Here is a 14,593-nt window from a genome sequence, read left to right on the forward strand (position 1 = left end):
AAAGTTCGGAAAATGTTCGGAAACATTCGTACGACCTTCGGATAACATTTTGAAAATCTTCGGAAATCTTCGGAAAATGGTCGGAAATCTTCGGAAAATCGTCAAAAACATCGTAATTAGTAGGTTTATATAATAAACAGAATATTACATGGTTGCTTGGAGATATGAAATTTATCTTCTCGTGTTCAAATCAATATCCCACTCGTTCGCTGCGCTCACTCGTGAGATATCGATTTGAACACTCGAAGATAAATTTCATATCTCCGCGCAACCATGTAATATCCTCTATGTCTTTGATTTTAATGATTACAATCAATACTGTGTCATTAAGCCTATAGATGAGATGACTGGCTGTCCTTCATTATAGGTAATGATGAATAAAACCACTTGTTTTTTTATGTAATTATGACACCTTTTCCATTTTCTAAGAACATGCTGAATTTTTCAGGCTGATCTTGTTCTTATAAAAATGGGGCTTTATTGGCCAAATTTCAGCTTGGTGTTCTTAATCCATTTGTTCTTATATGCGGGTGTTTTCTGTATTTCGTTGACTTGCCTTCTGCAACTTTGTCTGCAAACGTTTGGAAGCCCTTTTCACAGGATTTCTCTTTGTTTCTAGTTCTTTATTCTGCTCTTTGCTGCCTGTGTCTTCAACTTCTACAGGAGGATCCTGCACACTCTCGTTTTGGCATTCATCTGCAGTTTGCATTTTGTCCAAATTATCACCGACATTCTTGGTAGCCTAAGCAGTGGAGTAGACAATAACAGAATAAACTACACAAACAGGAATCTTACAATTTAACCACTTGTATGTACATGTAAATTCAGATTACTAAATATATACAAGTAACACAATCAAATGTATCTGAGGAAATGTCAGAATTTGTTGTGAAGCAGTGGACTATAAACAATAACAACTGGCGGTGATTTCTTGTAGCAGTTACTGTTGGGAGAACTCAGAATTTTTTCTGAATAGCTTGTGTCACAGCTTATCTAAAGTTCTTTGTTTGAAATCTGTCGATAAGGCCCAAAACTGTATTATTGTGGTTCTCCAAATCTTTTTAATAGCTGCAACTTGCATTTTGGTGGTACCTTCACCAGCCACCAGCATGATTTGTTCTCAGTGTAGTTCGCAGTTCAACACGGAGGGAGCCTATAAAAAGGCCCTGCTAGTCTCATTATCTGCGATGTATGTCACGTGATTAATCATGAGGAATAAACACTTTTTTGTCGGCCATCTCGACTGTTCACTTATTTTACATGGTGTCAGAAGCAGCAGCGAAATTCATGCCGAATCAAGGATTTTGGCTATCAGTTGCCCGAAAATAGTATGCAGGATTCCTGTTGATCGTGTTTGATCTACAAAAGACTTGAAATACAATGACAATGGCAAAATACAAGAGTCGGGGGATGTCTTGGACTGTGCAAGAATTGCATCATTTCAGCAGACAAGTACGAGTATCTTTAAAGGTCTGTTGCACGACAAATTCAAAGTCAGCTACCTCAAAAGCTGGGATCCATAATAAAGGGTTAGATGTATTTGAAGGATTCACGTTTGCGAAACCCGAAGTTGATAGTAATCAAATGAGTCAAACTGTGTTACGAAGAACTTGAAATAGGGGGTACTTGAGTTCACTTCCAGTTGGATAGCAGTGCAAAAGCCAATGTCATGTCATTGAAGACTTTCAGCTGTCTCAAGTCTAACCCCCCTCCATGTCTAGAGAAAACAAACACTATGAAAATCTCCTTTTCCAAGCACAAGCTGAAACCTTGTGGAGAAGTGGTGTTAAACGCAAGATACAAAGATAGAGTGGAAGATGTCAAATTCTTTATTGATATATTGTGGATCTTGAAGTGGAATCAGTCCTAAAAGGAAACATCTGCGTCAAAGAAGAGTGTTAATCACTTGACAACCCCAAAACCACCAGAGAAGAGAGTGGAGTTTGAGGACTACCCAGAATTGTTCAAAGGCTTAGGATGCTTCCCTGGCACATATCACATCTAACTGGCTGATTGGTGCTACCTCTGTTGTGCATGCTCCCAGAAAGGTGCAAGTGCCACAGAGAGAGAAAGTTATTGAAGAACTTAAAAGGATGAAAAAGCTGGGAGTGATTGTGCGGCAAGAAAACCAACCAAATGATTTAACTCGCTTGTTGTAGTTCAGACACCCAACGGTGCAGTGATCATCATTATCATCATCATTGCTTTTCCTTTTTCTGCTTTTTTCCCTGTTGCTGACCTTCCATTGGGCTTGCTTTCTCTAAGTTTTCACTAAAATTTTAAGTATTTAAAAGTGTATTTCAAGCTCCATAACCCACTCACTCTGATTTGGGTATCATTGGGGGTTAGATCTTTTCCTCTTGCAGCAATTGAGTATAAGTGATGCCTTTTTTTCGTCAAAGATGATGATGTCAGATATGGACCAAAGAGCAATGTTTGTCATGGGTGGCACATGTATCATTGGGTTAAGGTATTGGTTTTTAAGCTTGTTTCTATGACATCTACATCACAGAAAATTCAAGTTTTATTGATTTTAATGTTACTGTTTATAGCTGCGACATGGCAATTATAAAAAAAAAGCTTTAGCAATCTTCAATCTAAGAGCAACACCTCATCCTTTGGATTTGGGATACTGTTAAAAATCGTACTGTAGAAAGTTGTCAATTTCAGACCAAACTCTACCTTACCTGTGACATGACACTAGCGGTAGGCATTATATACGACTTGTCTGTGTTGCTGCTCTTTATGTGCACAGGATAAATGGCAACTGAAGCTTTTGTAGAAGGTGTTGAGCTTACATCCGAATCACTACCAGCGTTGTGAAGGTGAGGACTTCCAAAAATCTTTCCTGATACTGATGTTAAATGCGGAGCATATTTGAAGAGTCAAGGAATAAAATAAACTTCCCCAGTTTTTAAAATTTAAATAGGCATTCTTGACTTGCTTATTACAGTGGATAGTGATCAATGCAATAAAGAATTCCATTGCTTTAATTAAACTTATATGCTTTCGACTCACTCCTGTGACTGCAGAGAGAGACCAGGTGTTATAGCAATTGCATCATAAAATTGGAAACTAGCAGCAACGTACAGTTTGGCATTGTTTCAAATGCCCTAGCTTTAAATGCTCTTAAGAATTTTGATCTTGATAACAATATAATTTTAACTCTGTTCCATTTTCCCAGGAATTAAAATACAACCTTTACAAACACCAACTAACTGTTTGATGAGCATGGATCACCTAGCAAATATCCAATATTTTAAGAACAAAAATGTATCAGTGGTAAGTCAAATGATGGTGCAGAATGCAGAATGGTTTTTGTTTTATGACTATTTGCTTTGAAACCCCAAATGTGATACAGTTTTCTTAACAACCCTAACAGGATGTTTCTGTTTTCATTAAAAATTTAAAGTGATCCTTAAAGGTCAAATGAACAGAAATGTCGATTTTTTTTATTTTTTGCCCATGTGTTTATTAAGAGCCAAATAAACATATCATGAAGTTTCAAAGTAATCGGACATTGCATCGCAGAGATATTGCAAGTTGAAAAATGCTTTTTTAGGCCGTCATAATCGTAGAGTGCTTGGAAAAATTGTCGGAAATAAAAACTTGTGACGTCATAATTAATGTTTTTGAAGACGACCACAGACTGATTCAGCAGACCGCCCATTAGAATTTAGATAAATGTTTATATAAATGTTTCGTGAAGCCTTCGGAAATCGTTGTATTTTTTGCTGTTATTCACAATTTAAGGCTCGGAAAGCAAAATTTTTTCTTACTTTTACTCAATAATGGATAGTTTTAGCGTTTGGTTGGTTAAAATGGCATTTTGAAATTTCTGTTCTTTTGACCTTTAAGCAGCATCTTGGGCGATGGCAAATAAATCAGTCTGTCAAGTAAGGCCTTTAACTGTTGTATTTTGCATATTTAATTCCTAGCTAAGAATTTACTCTTTGACTTTTGGATTCCCCCCCCCCCCCAAAATGGCTTTTTTAACCATTAAACTGAATTTTTGCTGCTATGATCTTCAAAAAGCACTTTTTTACACTGCAACAACACTTTTATAAAGATTCCATGTGAAAACGTACAGAAAATTTGACTTGTCGTTCTGATTTTTTTCTTGCTCCTTTTCTGTCCTTTTTTCCGGCTTTCTTATTCTCGTTACTTTATACTCTTCATATCCTTTCTTCTGGCCGAAAAAGGTTGGATGTAATCATTGGAAAACCTTGAAAAGGGGACCTTAACCAATTACAGGTGAATTGGTATGTTTAAGCACCTATTTTGCACCAAAAATGGATTGTGTTTTCTTTGATTAACTCTGTCAGAATGTAACCGATATTTAAAATGAACAGTCCTGTCGGAAGGTCAATCCTTAAGCTTTATCAGCTGCTTATCACAAAAATCCACCGACGTGCTAATTGATGATGTAACAAGTGGTTCAATGGCGGCGTCTCCAAATAAATAGGAGTTTAGGAGGGTTAAATACGCAATACAGCAGCGTAAGGCCTTACTTGACTGACTGATTGATTTACTAAAGGCTTTTCAGGTTATGACAAATGTAAGCTCCCCTTTCTAAGGAAACAGCACTGCCATAAAATTATCACATCAAGAATTCTTTCACATGAACTGCTTTGTCATGTCTAATGTCAAAGTCTAATTTTATTAATTTGCAGTTTTAATTAGTGCCACAGAGTCTACAGCAATCCTTCCACAAGAAGAAACACACAATGTTCATGAAAGTTCAGAAAATAACATATAGACCAATCTTCTGTGCATAGGTTAAGTGCAAAGTACTTAGTTTTAGAAAGGATAGTACCACAAAGAGCAATCACATTTTTTTAAACAATTAGTATATGCCCTTGTGATCTGCATATTCAAGTAATGTAGGTGTACTTTTACCAAGTGAGCACAGTCAGGTGCTCTCCACCCAGGCCCTACTTTAATTAATTAACTATAACATTATAGTGTGTTAGCAATCTAGTAGGTTAGTGTATGACAGCCCACTAGTTATCCAGCACAAAAGGGCATTCTGCACTAAAAAGGATATATCTTGCATCAAAAGAAAATTTGACATATTGACTGCGGGTATCATCAATTGCAAAAGAAACAAGATCTGATGCAGAGTGCTTCAGCTTCAACAGCAGGGCAAAATCGCCATTGTTGATTCCTAATCCAAACAGCAGACAAGATATTTACAAAGTGGCAGTCCAGTGAGGTAGCATCGCTTCATGTACTGATTACCTTTTAGCCGATAGTCCTCTACATTTTCTGCCTTGATAATAACTGTCTCCCATGAACTCCCTTCCTGTAGGAAAAATCATAATACAGTACTGTTGGTACATAATAATATGAGAACCCCATGCAACACCTGTAAACCAACATACCATCAGACAACAATAATAATTATTACATCTGGCCTTGATCACAGTAGCAACTTTTTGTACGTCTTAATTGTATCTTAACTAAAGAGACATATATCATCACACCAAAGCCTTACTACTTTATCCTCCAAGTGTTGTATTACCAATATTTAATGGCAGATGTAAAGGGGAACCTTGCTAACTGTGCATTATCAATCTATCCCAAGAACAAGAAACCACACACTAACTTTAATTTTCATAAAAGAAAAAAAAAACATTATTAATACAACAACAGACTTTGGCTTGACTCACTGGTACAGTATAAATCAGTCAACATTCTGGTCAACACGACTGGCATTAAATATGAACCAAACAAAAATGAGATCTGTTAGCTACAAACCTTGTAATTTCCTTCTTGGTCTTTTTCCTCAACAAAAAGAGATATACACTTGCTTCTAAAGTTAAAATCTATCCAAAAGTCTATCTTCTCATCCCTAGGTTTGTGAACCTAAGATTCACAGCATAAATAGATTAAACATTCAAAATGGAAAGTCAATACAAGTACGGTACATGTATTGTCAATATGACATTTTTGTCCCTGAACAGTTAAAATAAGTTAATATAATTAAATCTCACATCCCTGAAAAACCTTTAGTGAGCCACCGTGGTTGTTTCATAATTTTCTGTTCATTCCTATCTGAGGTCACAACTAATAATGCAGTCTTACTGAACAAATCACTCATCTGAACAATGCACAAAAATACGTTATTAGAATATGCGACTACACTGTACCAACCTCTGTCCTTCCAAAGCTAGCTGAATGACAAGGAATTGAAGCCACACTATGAATTGAAAATACATGTAGATACAATACAACATAAACTAAGGTCAAAATGACTATGAGCGACTCAAAAAATGAATTATGAAAGGGTGAGGTGTCGAGGCCAATGAACTGGATTTTGTATTTGCTGATCAGTCATTGGGTCTAACAGTACTGCCTGGTTTTTGGGCATTTGCGACAATATTTTTACTCAATAGATTTTTTAAAATATCTAATGGAGTCAGATAATGAGTTACTTGTGTCAGAAATGAATGTAAAAACAGTTAAGGGTTACCGACTTTGCTTCAGAGAAAAAGCGTGTGGAAAACTACCCTGATTTTGAAAAATTGGCTCACGTGATTCAGCAAGGTTTACAGGGTTTATAATTAAAAATATCAAAGATAAGTAAACAGAGGCAAATGATCTTAGTCACATTTTGTGGAATTGCATCTGTTGCGTAAATAATTCCTATTGTTGCCATTTTTTTGTAAGACTTAACTGCAGAAAAAAGGCATTTGAAACTGCTCAAAGAGCAAAATTCAGATGTGTGTGGGACAAAAAATCAAACTTTTAATTGAAAGACTTTTTCATTTTCCAGCAAAACTTTGATAATCATTAACAGAAGTGATCGGTTAAGAAAAAAGTAGGGGTCACCGACCATTTAAGAGAGCAAACTACAAGCGAAGTTACTGCAACGGCTACTCACCCTATTAGTGCTTATATAGAAAGCTTCCTCAGCATGTGTGCTCGATGCATGACGTGGTGTGACATCGCAACTTAAATTATGTGCGCAGCAAGGATACACACAAACAATAAGCGCAAATGTTCTTAAAAGGTGCAATATCCTTTTTTCACTAATGTACATATAGCACATATTAAGCACATTTTATAGTTTAATAAGTTGTTTTTTGATAATATCACTATTCAATAATACTAGTTACAGTCCTCACTCAGTTTTATAGAGTTATATTTACCAGCAGTTATCAAAGGTAAGTGTCATGCATTTTTTTAGATGCCTTCAGTGATTGGTAACCACTAGTCGATGGACTAAACCAAATGGACTACTTTTTTGTGAGCAAACGCCTTGAAAACAGCTCCAAACCGAGGTGGCCTCCCCTATAAGCCTGGTGATTTCATTGTTCTCATTGCCTTATCATAATTATTGCTTTAATATTTCCATCTTAAAGTGGCTTATAAATGATGATGATGACGATGAGTATGATCCCAATGAAAATGGTGAGCCAGTAGCAGTGAGATATTTATTGGGTTGGTCAGTTATGGGTCTCTTGGATGGTGTCAGGGATAGTGGATATTGTGCAGTCAATTTTGTTCGCCTCAGTAACAAGGAATCTTAAATCAATGAGCCAGTTGGGGAGCTTGAGGTGCAGCATTTGGACAGAGAAGATTGTGAGATGGTAACAGTGAGATATTCGATTGGTTGGAAAGCAATGGGTCCCTTGGACGGTGTCAGAGGTATTGGATATTGTTCACTCAATTTTGTTCGCCCCAGGAACAAGGAGTTTTACCTTGATGAGCTAGTTGGGGAGTTTGAGGTGCTGGGTTTGGACAGAGAAGATGAGGTCAAGAGACAGAGAGTGATTAATGAGGCTGATGCATTAAGAGCAAACGAGGCAGTCAATGGACATTTTCAGCATGAAGTTGTTGCAAGCAGGTGCAAAATTAAAGATGACGTTTTACAGGTGCAACATGAGAGGCTTTTGAAAACTTACTTTGCAAATTCTGAGCTCAGGTGCAAGACTTTCAATTGAGGATAAGAGAGTACTAAAGAAGATGGAACGGTCACTGACAATAATTGATGGGCACTACCAGGTAGCATTGCCGTGGTGCATGGACCCACCTTAGCCAAACAACAGATCAGTCGTTGAGCATTGAGCTGCATTCCAAGTACAATGCAACCATGAATGAGTATATCGAGAAGGGCCATGCAGGGATAGTACCAACCAATGAGCTACACCCAGAGAGATATTTATCCCATTACCTGGTGATGCATCCCTTAAAACCTGAGAAATTTTGGGTACGTTGTGTTTGATTGCGCAGCTCAGTTTGCACAGACGTATTTGCAGGTTCAAGACATGACCAATCGTACTGTAGAAGTGTTGAGCCATTTTCGCCAAGAAACTTTTGGCCTTGTAGCGGATATACAATCAATGTTTTATCAAGTCAGAGACGAACCCAGGGACTGTGATGCATAAATCTTTTTGTGATGGAAGGTGGTGATATTAGCAGAGTTAGTAGAGTACCGAATGGTGAAGGACATATTTGAAGCAACATTGTCACCGAGTGTGGTGACCTCCTGTTTAAAGAAAACTGTGGAGATGGATGGAGGCGTTGCTGATGTTATCAACAGGAACAAATACATTGACAGCCTCATGAAGTCAACGGAAACTGCAGCAGATGCCATCTTACTAAGGACCAAAGTGAGCATACAGCTCAGCAAGGGCGGTTTTCATCTAACAAAATTGCAGTACCAATAGAAGAATTATAGCTGCTATACCAGAGTCAGAGAGAGGTAATGCAGTTGTTAACTTGGAGCTGGGACAGCTACCAACGCAGGGTGCCCCTGGAATGAAGTAGAGTTTTGAAGATGAAAACTTTGTGTGGGAGGTCTCAGATAAACTTGCAAGTGTGACTTCCCAAAAACCAGTAACAAGACTTAGAATAGTGTGTCTTGTGTATTCCTGGTTTGATCCATTGGACTTTATATATCGTGAAAGCAAAACTGCTTCTTCGGATGTTTAGCAGGAATAAGACTGGATATGATGAACCGCTTGAAGAGAATCAGAATGTGCAGTGGATGAAATGGTTGGATCATCTTGGGAGGCTAAAAGAGGTGATGGTCGACCTATGTTTCAAACCCAAAAAATTTGCAAAGGTTCAAGAAACCCAGTTACACTTGTTCTCAGATGCCTCACAACAAGGTTATTCTGCTGCTGTTAGTTTCATTTAAAGGGTGTTGATGGGGGGAAGAGTTCATTGTTTATTTCTCATAGGTTAGGCTCGGTTAACTCTAATCAGAGAAATTTCCATAAAAAGACTTGAATTGACTGCAGTGGTCATCTCTGTGAAACTTAGCCATATTATCCGTGATTAGTAAGATCTGACTGTGAACCAGGTTTATTTACTGGACAGACTTCACCTCAGTACTGAAGTGCATTAATAATGAATCCAAGAGCCTTCATACCTTTGAGCCAAACCATTTGTACACTCCAGCAATGGCAATATGTAAACAGAGAAGAGAACCCAGTAAATGATGGACCGAAAGGACTTAGCTGGATGTTTTGATCTAGAACGACCGGTGGCTGACAGGTCCTAACTTCTTATGGGAAGAATAGCGCTGGCCAGTGACAATCGAGATCCCAATCCTCAAGGATGACGACCGGATGTTAGAAAGGAGAATCATAATTATGTAGTGTTGTCCAGTCGTGATGTTATGGAGGAGCTCATCACGTACTATTCTACTTGGTGAAACTCAAGATAACAGTTTCATGGTTGCTGCACCATAAGTGGTACCTTAGGAACAAGCACCTACACCATACAGTGCAGAGAAGGCTCTTCAACCAAGCGAGAGCTACAGAAGAGAAGATATTACGTCACACTTGATGAACTTCTTGAGGAGAGGATGAAATCTTCTGCTATATTCAAACCAAAGAATGGGGCAGCTGGGCCAGGAGTCAGTTTTGTCGTCATTGAGACAAAAGTATTGGATCTCGAAAGGGAGTTTTACAATAATTTTTTTTTTTTTTTTTTTTTGAATAAAAAAAAAAGTATGCCTGGTGCTGAACAAGTGTTTTGACTGTTAGAAGACAAGTGCAAGACCAGTAGACCAGTTTACGGATGAACTTCCAAAGGATCGTGTGACACCAAGTGAACAACCATTTACGTATGTTGAAATTGAGTGAAAACAAGGAAAGTCACACGTCAAGTGGTATGGCAGCCTCTGTACGTTTATAGCTGCAGAACTCAATGAGAGCTGATTCTATGATCAATGCCTCGAGAAGGTCAATCGGCAAGCGGGGCTGCCCCAAGAAAATTTGAAATGACAATGGGACAAATTGCAGTGAGTGTTGTAAAAGAATTTAGGTAAAATTCATTTTGGGCCAATGTCTTCCGACTCCCCTCAGGAATGTCAGAGGAAGGGCACGTGGCCAAGATGTGCAGTTCCAAGAAAAGAGAACCCCCCTCTTGACAGTACGTTCAGAATGTTTCACAGGTGGTTAACATGAATGAGAATGCTTTGCAAGTCAAGGGCATAGATGGTGAAATGGTTGACCTTGGTTTGTATACTATCAATTTAAAAGGATGCAGTGAGTTCCAAGTTCAGTTGTTGCTGGAAGTTAAGCAAGTCACCATCGAGGTCGATGCAGGTTCTGCAGTGTCCATTATCCATGAAACTGAGAACAATAACTTGTTTGAGAACCTCCCACTGCAGCCAACAACCCATAAGTTGAGAACCTACTATGGTGAGCAATAACCTTTCATGGGGGAGTTTCAAGTGTCTGTGAAGTATCAATCTCATGAAGCACATTTGCCACTAATTGTAGCGAAAGGCAACAAACCTGAAGTACTTGGACATGACTGGCTGGAAAAATTAAAACTGGACTGGTCAAGTAGTTTCAAGGTGACCCAAGAGAATGCAGCAGAGGAAATTACCTCAAGGTATGCAGCTTTGTTTGAAAGTGGGTATGGGCACCTTAAGCAGATAAAGCTTCCATTAAGATTCAGGATCATACAAAGCCTTTTTTACTAAGAGCACGAATGGTCCCCTATGCTCTCAAGGACAAAGTGGTACAAGAGTTGCAGCAACTGGAAGGAGGAGATTATTTACAAGGTGAATCAAAGTGTTTGGGCGGCTCCGGTTGTCTTTGTCCCAAAGAAAGATGGTTTCCTACGTGTATGTAAAGATTGCAAGACAATTGTAAATGAGAGTGCTGATGTTTGATCAGCATCCGTTGCCTAACGCCTAGGATTTGTTTGCAACATTGGTAGGGGGCCAGATCGTTGGCAAAATGTATTTATCTCATGCCTATCAGCAAGTTGAATTGGATGAAGAGTCCCAGAAGTATCTAACCTTTAATACTCACAAGAGATTGTACCGTTACCATTTGGGTTCTCTAGTCCAGTAGCCATTTTCAAGCGACTTTTCTTATTGTGGTTGATGCCTATTCTAAATGGTTGGAGGTAATTCCTGACATCCACGACCAGTCTGAAAACCATTGAGGCATTGCACTCATTGTTTGCTTATTATTGTCTTCCCAAAGAAGTAGTCTCTGACAATAGGCCTCATCTAGCTTCAGAAGAATTTTTTTAGTTCATGAAACAGAATGGTGTCAAGTTCACTTGTGTACCACCATACCACCCAGCATCAAATGAAGCTGCTGAGTGTTCAGTGCAGACAACTAAAGTGGTCCTGTCTTAGCAAGTGCTGGATACTGGCTGGCTTACTTCCTTATCATGTACCACATTATGCCACATACTGTCACAGGACAGTCACCAGCTCAGCTTTTCTTAGGACGACAGGTCAGAAATTGTTTCACACAACTTAAGCCCAACCTCGATATAGCTGTGGAAGAACAACAGATGAAACAGAAGCAACACCGTAATGAAGATTAAGGAAGGCTCGAGTATTCAAAGTAAATGAGGTGGTTCTAGTTTGATACTGGTGACATGGATTTGAAAGGTGGATTCCTGGCTGAATCACTCAAGTGAAAGGTCTGTCTACATACCAAGTCCATTGTGGGAACCAAGTGGGAGTTGTTTATGTCGACGATCTGAAGTCCACAGCATGTGAATCGTCTGGACCTGTGGTTGACATGGGTGCACAGCTGGAGGAGCTGCCTCCCACGAATGAGTCAGAGTTCAGCAGACCGATGACAAGTGGTTATACCATTGTCTATGAGTCACCCATTAGTGCTTCCACACCACACAATGATGTTGAGAGTGCTAACACCGAGAGGGTGGAGGACTGTTCAGTGCCAAAAGGAGAAACAGGCAGCACCGTGAAACCAAATCCAGCGGAGTTCACCACTCCAAAGTTTGCAAGGGTTGGCTTGGCAAACAAGGTATCCTCAGGAGACCCAAGGTCAGAGACTTTTTTGTGACCTTTGAACTGAAATTGAGAGGAGACCCCAAGGGACTTATTTGGGACTTTGAACTGAACTTTGAGACTCATTTGTGAACTTTGACTTTTGATTTGCATAGTTTAGATGTTACTGTCATTTTTTAACAATCCCTTTTGTTGGGGAGGAGAGTAATATACTAAGCTCGAGGCCGTCTCTCTGTAAGGGCCATATGTTGGGCATGCTTAGTGAGATTAAAACCTGAGCACATGGTAGCCATGTTGTGAGCTGTGTTTATTTGGTTTTCAAGCTCCAAATATGACAAAGTATTTTCCATTTCAACGTGAACAGTGAATTTAAGTTGGATGAAGAAGACTTCTAAAGACTCGACTTTGTATTATTTTGGTTTCTTTCAAGAAACCTTTCCCATACAATTTGAGTTGCTAAATTCAGGGTGCAGCTTATCTGCGGGTGTTAACAATAACCCCAAAAGGAAAAAGGATAAAAAATAATTTGGTTGTGAATTTGGTCATGTTACCATGTGTGAACACATCCATTTTCCAAGATGTTATTGGCTGTGAGACTTGCATACAGTTTGCAAACAGTGGTCGGTCAGTTGTTGTCAGTTTTGATCCTATTGCTAGTCAATTTAGTGTCAGGTCTGCTTGAAGGCAAGGTTCATCTGTCAGTTCTGTCTATGTAGGCCAAAGGTTCAGTCAGTCCAAAGTATGGTCACCACATAATATACATTCATATACAAAGAAAAACAAATTATTGTTCTATTTATGGTACCTTTGTTTTTCCTGTTGACTTTGGTTTAAAGTGTTAAGAAAGTTTCGGCAGCCCTACCAAGAAAAACCAAGTATTGAATTACCTTCTAACATTAGCATGACCTTTGTAAATTAATATGACAAAAAAAATGAATGGTGAGTTTAGCATTATTAATGGAACATGACTTTGTTTTGGAAAAGTGGATTTCAAAGAACCTTGCAGTTGTCCTAGAGTTGGAAGTGTGATGTACAAGCAATGTTACCGCATACATGTTCATGTAAAACAAGGGGATATAAAAATTAATTTATTAACGACACTGATGAACACACAAACTAACATAGCAGTGTCACAACCAAGCTTAACCACAAAGTGTGTATAAAACACCAAAATGACAAGTAGAATATCATTTAGCAGGTTCACAGGGTCCGACAAATATTTTTCACAAAGCTTGTCCCTGGAGAAGTGGCATGCAAAAAACACCTGCCCAGCAGGATGAGGTGGTTGTCCTATATACGTTCAGTAGTTGTCTAGCAACTAAAGCCTGGCAAAACCCATGACCCACGTAATTTAGAAGGAAAAATAAAAGACAATCACATTTTTCAATGACGTTGTCTTTTTGAGAAATGTTATTTAAATAAAGAATAAGAATAAGAAATGGTTTTGCCATTTGCAACAGATTCTACATTTTCGCGGCAGTTTGTCGGAAAAAACTCTTCAACATTTCTTCGCGTCATATTCTTTATCGTATTCTTTTACTTTCGACTTCTGCTTTGCAGTTTTCTCTGTATCCGTGTCTGACGATTTCGTGACAACTTTATCCATATCTTTGTCTAATTCGTTTCATTTACATGCATGTTGTCACGAGTTTAGCGATCAAGCGTTAAGGGGTCTACCAGGAAGAGTACTGGGTTAAGTACAAATTTATGTTATAATATTTCATTGGGCTAAATAACTACTAAAAACAATACTAAGGCCCTGTGGGCTTCTTTGAAAAATAAATCACTTGCCCTACATTTTTATCGACTTGTCCCCAGCATCCAGGCCTAGTATTTGTTGGACCCTGGTTCAAATAATAGTGCCTAAGACTAGTGACAATAACACAAATACAGAAATATATCTAGCCCACACGTTAATCTATTAACTTACAGCTTCAAACTCTGGACTAGTAATTTCAATAAAAGCCTGAGAAACTGAGTTTATGCTAAAATACTCCTGAGCCCTCTTGTGTCTAGTGTCACATGGAATGAGACGGAAAATAAGTTCAACCATTCCTGCTTGAAGTTCGATGTCTACCATAAAAAGAAAAGAAAAACATGTTGCTTATTTAAGTGGGCGTCCGTGTAAGAACCGACCACTCGATTTTCGGCCCAAAACAGAATTCCTTCAAATTTTCTGTGCAAGACAATTGATCCATATGATAAACAAAAATAGCAATATTTTGGCTTGTAGTGGCATTTGTCAATATTTTTGGCGATGAATGCTGAGAACAGTCAAAAACCGAAAAAATCATCCTGTTTCGAGTCAAATTTAGACGTCGCGCCTTACGCGCTGAAAAATTACGCTTT

At 38.6% G+C, this 14,593-nt stretch overlaps 1 protein-coding gene across 1 annotated transcript in view; it reads right to left on the bottom strand.

Annotated features, from left to right (window-relative positions):
- Positions 1–14,593, bottom strand: part of LOC144647608 (uncharacterized) — a 73,299-nt gene that overhangs the window by 29,389 nt on the left and 29,317 nt on the right. The window contains exons 9-16 of the mRNA XM_078507390.1: positions 14,175–14,317; positions 13,050–13,102; positions 6,157–6,202; positions 5,761–5,868; positions 5,242–5,305; positions 5,005–5,167; positions 2,688–2,883; positions 557–742 (exon numbers count right to left, since the gene is read on the bottom strand). Of these exons, the coding sequence (XP_078363516.1) occupies positions 557–742; positions 2,688–2,883; positions 5,005–5,167; positions 5,242–5,305; positions 5,761–5,868; positions 6,157–6,202; positions 13,050–13,102; positions 14,175–14,317 (959 nt within the window). The remainder of the gene's footprint in view (positions 1–556; positions 743–2,687; positions 2,884–5,004; positions 5,168–5,241; positions 5,306–5,760; positions 5,869–6,156; positions 6,203–13,049; positions 13,103–14,174; positions 14,318–14,593) is intronic.

This window comes from Oculina patagonica, chromosome 3 (genome assembly GCF_052425735.1).
Source record: "Oculina patagonica isolate OP01 chromosome 3, crgOcupat, whole genome shotgun sequence".
Lineage (NCBI taxonomy): Eukaryota > Metazoa > Cnidaria > Anthozoa > Scleractinia > Oculinidae > Oculina > Oculina patagonica.